The 9657-nt window shown below is 34.4% G+C and overlaps 4 protein-coding genes across 4 annotated transcripts in view; 1 reads left to right on the forward strand and 3 right to left on the reverse strand.

Moving 5' to 3' along the window:
- LOC112906512 (F-box only protein 11-like) overlaps positions 1-2126 on the reverse strand; it is a 9413-nt gene extending 7287 nt beyond the window's left edge. The window contains exons 1-4 of the mRNA XM_025980747.1: positions 2048-2126; positions 1840-1991; positions 951-1568; positions 5-655 (exon numbers count right to left, since the gene is read on the reverse strand). Coding sequence (XP_025836532.1) covers positions 5-655; positions 951-1568; positions 1840-1991; positions 2048-2126 — 1500 coding nt within the window. The remainder of the gene's footprint in view (positions 1-4; positions 656-950; positions 1569-1839; positions 1992-2047) is intronic.
- Positions 2127-2455: 329 nt separating this feature from the next.
- On the reverse strand, positions 2456-4217 carry LOC108734049 (ADP-ribosylation factor-like protein 13B). Its single transcript, XM_018465441.2, has 3 exons — positions 4055-4217; positions 3794-3998; positions 2456-3711 (listed from the first exon to the last, which is right to left on the reverse strand). The coding sequence occupies exons 1-3, from the start codon at positions 4090-4092 to the stop codon at positions 2695-2697; spliced, it is 1260 nt and encodes a 419-aa protein (XP_018320943.1). The 5' UTR covers positions 4093-4217; the 3' UTR covers positions 2456-2694.
- Positions 4218-5501: 1284 nt separating this feature from the next.
- Positions 5502-6946, reverse strand: LOC112906529. The gene is made up of 3 exons (XM_025980794.1): positions 6690-6946; positions 6284-6634; positions 5502-5745 (listed from the first exon to the last, which is right to left on the reverse strand). Exons 1-3 carry the CDS (start codon positions 6939-6941, stop codon positions 5545-5547), a joined length of 804 nt encoding a protein of 267 aa, XP_025836579.1. The 5' UTR covers positions 6942-6946; the 3' UTR covers positions 5502-5544.
- A 7-nt stretch (positions 6947-6953) lies between these two features.
- Positions 6954-9657, forward strand: part of LOC108734051 — a 10648-nt gene continuing 7944 nt past the window's right edge. The window contains exons 1-2 of the mRNA XM_025980793.1: positions 6954-7056; positions 7117-8135. Coding sequence (XP_025836578.1) covers positions 7026-7056; positions 7117-8135 — 1050 coding nt within the window. The 5' untranslated portion in view covers positions 6954-7025. The remainder of the gene's footprint in view (positions 7057-7116; positions 8136-9657) is intronic.

The following is a 9657-nucleotide window of genomic DNA, read 5'->3' on the forward strand; positions in this document are numbered from 1 at the left end:
TTACGTAGCTAGCCTTTACGTTGTAGAAGTCGTGCATGGGGAAAGATGTGTAACTCGATATCTTGTAGAGACACTGGCCATTCGCAACCGCCTTCTCGACCGCATCCTGATTATTGAATATTTTGTTGCCACGCACAATAGGTTGGACGCCGCTGGCCAAACAAAGACCTCCGAACCGATTGTTAAAAATCTGGTTAAATTCGAGTGTTGCCGTTGCATTATTAGTAATCTCAACGCCAGCGGCCAGTCCGTCAAAAATACGGTTACGACGTAAGATAGGATGACTCTGGGTGGAGATCAGGACGCCAGCTTGAGCGTTCCTGAATATATCATTCTCCTCTAGCACACCTTTGCCCCCATTGAAGATACAGATCCCACCGTCGCGCCCATCGAATATCTTGTTCCGTTTAAGCGTCGGATTTGAGTCGGTCTTTATCCAAACTCCGGCCATTGCATTGTCAAAAATCTCGTTTTGTTCCAGAAGCCCTAGGCCGCCATTGTAGACCAAAACACCTCCGTTTTGGCCTCCCCAGATTTTATTGCCACGTATGATAGGGTTACTGCCCGTACGAATTTGTACACCCGAATACAAGTGGTTAAAAATATCGTTGTCTTCTAGCTTGCCGTGACCGTTGTCGTAGAAATACACACCCACCTGCAATGTTTAAAGAAAAAATCTAGTATTTTTATCAGTGCTTATAGTTGGAGTAAGAATTAATTTAAAACATACGACCCAAAAGGGGCAGTTTTTGTACGCAACATATATCCATGTATAATATTAACATGGAGATTGGACAGTGCACGCTCCACATAAAAGTGTAAAAATGAGGCAAATAAACTGTCACTTTTTATCTCATCCTATGAAGTTCAAGCCAGAAAGATAATTTTATACACTCAAGTCATTTTTAGTACACTGCTATCCAGGTTAATAGGGTAAAACTACTAATTACCTGTTTGCCTGAATGGATTCGATTGCGTCGTAGAACAGGTGTACTCCCGGTGGTTATCCAGACGCCTGCAAGCGTGTTAGCAAACACTTCGTTCTCTTCGATTAAACCCTGACCCTTTTCATGTACGTAAATGCCACCATGTTGGCCGTGATGGATCCGATTATGCCGTACAATCGGGTCGCTGTTCGTTCGAATTTGAATGCCGGCCAGTGCATTACCATAAATGTTATTGTGCTCGATAAGACCGCGGCCCTCGCCGAATATGTACACGCCGCCCTGGTGGCCGTTATAAATCTCATTTTTACGTATCGTTGGATTGCTGTTCGACGTAATCCACACACCCGCAAAGTTATTAGAGTGTATCTTGTTGTCGATGAATTGACCGAGACCGTTCTCGTGAACGTAGATTCCACCCGTTTGACCGTGATGGATCTCGCAGTGAACGACAGTCGGATTTGCCCCTGCCTTCACCTCGAACCCCGCAATTCTGTTGTTGTGAATATCGTTTGCTTCAAAATAACCCTGGAGTAACACAAGATAATTAGGAACATACATTGACTTTAGCAGCGCACACAAAAATTGTTTTTTTTTTCTGATACAAATCGGTACTAATTTAATCTAGTATTACATATAAAAGATATTATGAGTGCTGTCAGCACAGAGCAAAGTAGTATTACGTAGTTAGTATCAGCAATTTCTTATGCTGAAGTGTACGATGTGTTGCATACCTATTTACAAACAATTTCTTTAAATTTAATTTTTCAAACAATTTTTAACACAAAGAAAGTGATTAAACAAATTGTTCACAAAAGTGAATTTCGACCACTCGAAGTAATGGTGCTAACCGTTTCGAGCTCACAGTGACTGATAGGGGTGAAGAACTAGTTACCTTAGGATTAATTGTCTCCATCATAACTTCAGTACACTTCTCAATTATCCCGTCCAATTGGAACATTGTGGCTGCTGCTAAAACTGGAACAATATCCTTGGGATTGAGGATGACTTCATCATTGTACAATGACCCAAAAACGATTTGTAATGCTGTAATTTATAATACAATAAAATTAAGTTAAAAAAAAAAATAAAAATATACTTACATTCTACTGTAATTTGTGGATCAACTACATCGATAGTTATGTAACTTTTGGTGGTTTCTAGCCATGATCCCCCGAACATGCTCGCAAAATAAGGACTCTGGCATAGATAAAGCTTGTGCAAGTAAAATTCTTCGCCAAGAGCCTCTACTGTGATATCAGAATTTTTACCCTCTTTAAAGAGGGCCTGGTACACGTACTGTGCAGTACTCAAAAGTCTTTTTCTGTAAAAAGAAAACGCTTTGGAATAACTTTTTTTAAGTCCCCAGGATTGTACTGCATTTGATTATTACAGCAACTACTAATGCTAACAATTTTTTATAAACACTTTCATTTCCATCGATTTAAATTTTTTAAATTATAATTTATTNTAAATAATATATAAAATGATCTTAAATATATATTCTGATGCATATAAAAAGTTATTCTTAGTTTTTTTTTGGATGTTAAATTTATTTGTAGTGATAACTTTTGAACAAAAGTACGATTAGTTCTGCTTGATTCAAGAGCTTTGTTATTTATACATTTACGAGCTTCATACTGCTCTTTGATTTGTTCAACAGCTCTGCATACGACCAGTAATTGCTTGTTTTGTAACAATTGTTGAACAAAAATGTTCCTTCTTTTTGTTTCTATTTTCCACTGTACTATTACCTAGTAGTGTTATCATTTGTGAAGCAAGTTTCAGCATTTGTCGTTCCATTAACATGAATTAAAGTGGGACGTGGTTTTACTATACACCTGGATTGTTCACACGCTAAATCATTCAAGTCTAGACAGTCTTCGTTATTGTAGTTACTGTTACTGACCGTATAAGAAGATTTACTAATAACAAATATAGAGTCACCAGCAGATCTTAAAGTCCTTTCGTTTAAGTTTTCTTTCCGCATTTTGGACGCAGTTCGCGGATGTTCTCCGTATATTTGAACAGGGGCAGTTTTAGGACGAAATAGACGCTTCAGGGATGGTCTTCGTTCATTTGTCTCCAATTGTAGTTGTTCTTTGACCATTTCTCTGGCAGATTTGGGCCGAGTTAACGCGTCAAATACAGTCCCGTGATAAAAGTTAACCGAACCACTAGAATCACTGCTACTGTTATCAAATTCAGTGCTTTGTTTTATCACTGTGATCTCGTTGGAGTTTGTTAATACAGGAACCTTATCGTTGCCGTTTTTGAAGCCGTTTGCTTCTTTTACTTCTTCGGTGTACGGTTCGATGACGTACATATTTTCTTCGACTTTTTTCTCAATTTCTTGTTTAAGTTTTTCCAACTTCTGCTTTCGCTCCGCCTTCTCTAAAAGTTCTTGATTATTCACGTCGCACTCTACACGAGCATGAATACTTGGATATCGTCGGATTATATAATTTAGTAGCCAATGGTACCCATTTATAATGCCAGGGTCTAATTTTGCCTTATTAGACGTTTGAGTAGCACAACAAGTCTTTACAAGGGTCGGACACTGGGCTTTGTTAACTAATTCTTCCAGTTCTACAGCCTCGACTAAGTCAATTTCGTCTAGCGCATCTTTCTGGTCTTGTTTATTGGCAAGGAAGAGAACTGGCTTACCAGATATCTTTTTATTTAATAATAAGTCAGAAAGAACTTGTCTCACTTCAAGGAGACGAATGTAATCAGAAGAGTCTACCACAAATATCACCCCATGTGCCTATAAAGTAATTTAGATTTAAAATTCGATCAAAACTCAATTTTGTATTTAAAAAGGGTTGCCATTATTGAAATTTACATACATAAGCAAAATATCTTTCCCATATTCCTCTTATATTGTTTCCACCACCTAAATCAAATATCTGCACTGTATAGTTGCGATATTTTAAATTAATCACCGAAAATCCCACAGTGGGCATCACAGAATCCAATGCTTCACCAGCAAGTCCTCTGGCAGCTGCAGTCTTTCCAGCATTATCCAAACCAACTAATAAGAGTACTATTGTCCTAAAATAAAATCGTCTGCAGAATTCCTTCAATTTATTGTGATCATTGTTACTTACCTTTTATTTTTGTTTTTATTACAACAGCAATTACCCATTGCAAGTATTTTAAAGTCATTTTTATTGTTTGTATTGTTACTGTTTGTGGTTAAAAGTGTCAAAATTGAAGAAGGGGTAGTTTTCCGAGTTTTCCTTTCAGGTCGTACGTTACCATGGTAACGGATTTTCCCAATTAAAAATTAATTATGAACTTAATAATTCGCAAAAGTGGCATTAAGTATTTGCTCTCGCCGCATATAAAGGGAATTGTAGAACTGTATTACTTTTCTTGTAATGTTTTACTACTTTAACTACATTTATAGTGATTAAATAACAGTTTTTGAACTTTGTTTCTCATGTCTGTTTGTTGCTGACTTTTGCACCAGATTCGCCTAAGTACATAAGCATGGAGACAGGGGGTAATTTTTTGAGCAAGGGTCATCATTTATCTCCTAAAAGGGAATATATATACGGAGCCGCACAATCGCTCACGTTTCATTACCTAAATTCGGCCCCACAATGAATAACTTTTTCTACAAAGAGAAAATCTAAATTGATCGTAAATACTGGTACCCATGGAATCGGCCTTTACCAGATATAAATGGAAAACAACAAGAACTGTATCTTTATATTAATGAGAACAATAATAGGGACGTTCCGGTCCCAAAATATTTTTGGAAAGTTGTATACGACCCTGTAAAAAGACAGGGTGTTGCTTTTGTTAGTGTTAATAATCCTTTATATTTTAATGAAAAGAGTGATGTTTTGTACGAAAATATTTATCATCGTATTAATTGGCCCAATAAAAAACATGCCCATAATGTCGCGATGGGTTATTTCTATTGCTGTGATGTAGGTGATTTATGAAAGATTATACCAAATCTACCTAGTCCCTTCAAAATAGATGATCTCTTATTGTTAGTATAATTAGAAAATAAAAATTATGGGGTGGGGGGCCATTTTTAGTAATGAAATTAAGTTGTGGTTTAGTTAAAGGTACTATTATTAAAGTAACCAACAAATGTTTACAAATTATAAATAACAGTGATGTTCGATAAATTGTTTAAAAAGCATAATTGTATGTATTTTATTTACAAAGGTGTAATTGTCATTTCTTTTTAAACAGTTAAACAGAACAATTTTTAAACACATATGCAAAGCGATAACGCTTTAATTAAGAGGTGTTATTTTATGGTGAAGTTAATTAGTGCTTTGAAAAATCCTGTATAAATTTATAACTTTATCTCTTTCAACTTAAAATTAACTTTGAATAAACTAGATCTTCAGTATGCTTTTATGGGGATATGCTTTAAATATAAGTAAGTTTCATCTTTATCTTTTTTTTTTAATGAAATTTGAAATTTAATCCTAAATTTCAGCGTGCATTTTGTACATTCAATACAATGGCGCGGGTCCGAAACCTTTGATATTTAAACCAAATGAAATTGACGNGAAAAATTACATAGGTATTAAAAATTAAATTTTTGTTCGAGATCACAATTAAAAGCTACTTATTCAATTACAATAACGTCATCATCTGACGAATCTTTACGTTGTATATCTGCTGGTTTTGGGATGGGACGATTTGGTGGTGGTGTTGAGGAAATATTCATACTTATGGATCCAAATTCTTTCACTGATAACTTAGTTGAGGGCTCAGATTTGGATTTATGAGGTTCCTGGTGTTGTTTTGTTACGGGTATTTTCGAAATCTAAATAGGAAATTTATCTAAATATTATATATAAAAGAAATTATGAGTAGTGTCAGCACAGGGCAAAGTATAGTAGTATTACGGGGTTAGTGCAGCAATTTCTTATGCTGAGTGTACGATGTGTTGCATACCTATTTACAAACAATTCCTTTAAATTTTAATCATTGATTACTATACATCTATTAAAAAACCATAATGGCAGACATCAGTGACAATGCGACAACAAAAGAATGATGGCCGACAACAACTATTAAAAAACCATAATGGCAGACATCAGTGACAATGCGACAACAAAAGAATGATGGCCGACAACAACAATTAGAAAAGAATGATGGCCGACAACAGCAACAATGAAAAGAATGATGGCCGACAACAGCAACAATTAAAAAAATGATGGCCGACACTACGTCATAGTATTGTTCACAAAATTAAATTTCGATCACTCAAAGCAATGGTGCTAACAGTTTCGAACTCACAGTGACTGATAGGGGGAAAAACTAGTTATTATTAAAGGATATTAATGGATTTTTTAATTTACCTGGCTCACAGTAATTCCCGACTCTTTCGGAAACGTGGGTATCTGTTGAGAAGCACTCGAAGATGGTACTGCTGTTGGTTTGTTGGGGACAACACTATCGAAGCTGAAGCTTTTTGAAACGTTTTTGGCGCTCGCATTTTTCTGCTTGTCAGCCAGTTTTTCTTGTAATGTTTTCATGGGCGATGTTGGTATTTTCGATTGAGATGATGATACAATGCTCGCGCCCCCTGTTGATGATACCACGGGTGTGATAGAAATACTAGGACGTTCTTTGACTAGCTGACTTGTCAATTTTGAGACGTCATCAGATTGGGAGAGAGACGAAGAGATCTTGGCCGAATGGGAAATATCCTAAAAATATTAATCTTTTAAGCCTCATTCAAGGAATCCTTATTGTATTATCTACCTTGGAAATGTAAGTACTTGAAGTAGTTTTGGTAACATCTTTAGCTTTCACCTTTGGCACATCTGTACTGGGATATTTGAAAGTGCTTGTGCAGGGAAAATTTGGAGGTACAAAGGGCATCTTCTTGACCCCACCAATTCCGTGTATAACGGATGAACCCGATCCTGTACTCTTCTGCGAAGAAGAACTTTTCTGCAATGAACTACTCGTGTTTAGTTTACTAGTCGATTGTTGTTGCAAGGGACGAGTCATGGGAATCATGGNAAAATCCTGTATAAATTTATAACTTTATCTCTTTCAACTTAAAATTAACTTTGAATAAACTAGATCTTCAGTATGCTTTTATGGGGATATGCTTTAAATATAAGTAAGTTTCATCTTTATCTTTTTTTTTTAATGAAATTTGAAATTTAATCCTAAATTTCAGCGTGCATTTTGTACATTCAATACAATGGCGCGGGTCCGAAACCTTTGATATTTAAACCAAATGAAATTGACGGTTTTTTGGGATATGATCTCGTAGAAAGCAATTATTCTAGCAATTTAAACTTAAACGACACCATTATATTGATCTGTCCCAATAGTAAAATAATTGTAGACGACAAAAAATTATCAAAAGAAGCTACAAATGCAACTTGCTACAAAAAGGACCATTATTACTTGGACGTTTTTAAAGGGACGTCACCCCTTCGTGCAATAAAATGTGAAACTTACCCATTGCCTAAAATTAGAAAAACTAATCGAATTTGCAATAATAATTATCAAGAATTGGCTATTGGCATAAAAATTGAAGATACTTATTTAGACATTATAAACTTCTGTTTTGATGCTATTTTTCAAAGGACTTTGTATGCAAAATTTACAATAAAACCCTACAGCAAATACCATTTCGAGACCAAGAAGACAAATACGAGATATAAATGGTCTCAGGATGGTAATATATACCATTTAGGGAAAATAACATTTGATAAAATCTATCGCAAGTTTGCTTATAAAAAATATATCAACATGCAGTTAGGACTTCCCCAAGAAAGCAAAGATTATATAGAAGACGGATCGATTATGAGCAAAGTTATTGTTAAGGGACAACTGGTTTCCAAATCCGACTTTTTTTACGAAGCCTTTCAATCACTGACCCACCATTATGTTAACACGGCCCCACAGTGGATGAATCTCAACATGGGAAATTGGTTACATTTAAGGAAATGTATTAAAAAATTTCTTAACATGTATGGAATGGATCTGATGGTGTATTCTGGTACCCATGGGTTTTGCCAATTGCCAGATTCAGAAGGAATACCACAGCAACTCTATTTGTATATTGACGATTTCAATAACAAATATTTTCCGGTGCCTCAGCTCTTTTGGTTAGTGCTGTACGATCCTAACATCAGGGCTGGAGTTGCCTTTGTATCAGTCAACAATCCTTATTTATTTGTTTATCAGGAAGACGTTTTATGCCGTGATATTTGTAAAAAGTTACCCTGGATAACATGGGACGCCACCAATGCTGCAAAAGGGTACTCTTACTGTTGTGAAGTAGACGAATTGAGAAAAAGTGTTGAAGAAATTCCTAACGACTTTATTGTAGATAGGCTGTTGCATTAATTAATTACTTGGGCATATAATTGACCTCAAAACAATGAATATTAAGTTAAACGCAAAGTTTTCGTTGTATTGTACATTTTATTACAATTTTAATTTACATAGGGTATGTATTTTTTACACAGTAAATGTATTGTATGTATTACAAAGACAAGTTTATGACTAGGATTAGTAAGAGCACTTAGTACTTACTTCGAAACACTAAAAGTCATAATGATTTTGCGCAGTGTTATCTTTTTCTATTTAAATATACATAGATAAAAAATGTCTACTTATGTATGTGTTACACAAAAAAGAGGAACTATAAAAAATGCTACTATCTAATCTAAAGATAAGTAAAAAAATAACGCAAGCAGTTATACACCGTGTATAAAAAATAATTTTGCCAGAAAAACTCAAACTATTACCTTTTTTAACAAAATAAACCTTTCTTTCCGAATTATTATCACATTAGGTAACTTAGAGGGTAACTAAAAATCAATTCAATTTTAGAAGCCATAAAAAGACATATTTTCCCTACCAGTTTTGCTTTTTTCAAATCATAGTACAGTGTTCAAATTATATTAAATAAAACATGCAAAATAATGATTAGCAGATATATATAAAAAATATATATTCATATTTCCTTCTGAGTCTTAAAAACTATTTTTTAAGAACGATTAAGATTAATTCCCTGGATTAATAATAGACAAGTAAGAAGAAATGCATAGTTACTTAAGCATGCAAAATAATCTATTAAGTACTCGTTATTAATACTCAGAAATAGATTACTTGCGAATACATTAAGATGTGTAATAAATAATAATTTCAAGATATAAAAAAATAAGAAGAAAGATTCGTTGAATAACTATAACATTTTGTTAGTTCTCAGCAGTGTTAATGTATAAATTTTAAACATTTACAGTAAAAAACACAAAAACAAAAACTTAGATTGGGTTAGCAAGCATTATTTAACCCATTTTTAGTTACAATTAATACGATCAACGTAATACTGTAAAAAAATAATCATTAAGGCAGATGTGAAACATCGAAATTGATTTTTGTAAATAAGGAAGTGAAAGATGAAAACATCGGACTAGTCACGAGACTACCCGAAGCGTCGTCCTGTCTTGCCACGCTTGAGTCTTACCCCTTAGGCGCGCCAAAGATGTTTCACATCAAAAAAGAAATTCATGTCTCGTACATATATCACCCAGAATAATAATCTTCCGTTAAATTTATTAAAATAAAAATATAATATACAATAATAATATATACACATAATTATTTTATCACAAATGAATATCTGTTAAATTTAGAGTTGTTGGCACTGACAAATCAACTGTAAATCACGTAATCGTTTTAATAACAATTTCAAAATTGA

This window comes from Agrilus planipennis, unplaced genomic scaffold, assembly GCF_000699045.2.
Source record: "Agrilus planipennis isolate EAB-ADULT unplaced genomic scaffold, Apla_2.0 scaffold8, whole genome shotgun sequence".
Taxonomy (NCBI): domain Eukaryota; kingdom Metazoa; phylum Arthropoda; class Insecta; order Coleoptera; family Buprestidae; genus Agrilus; species Agrilus planipennis.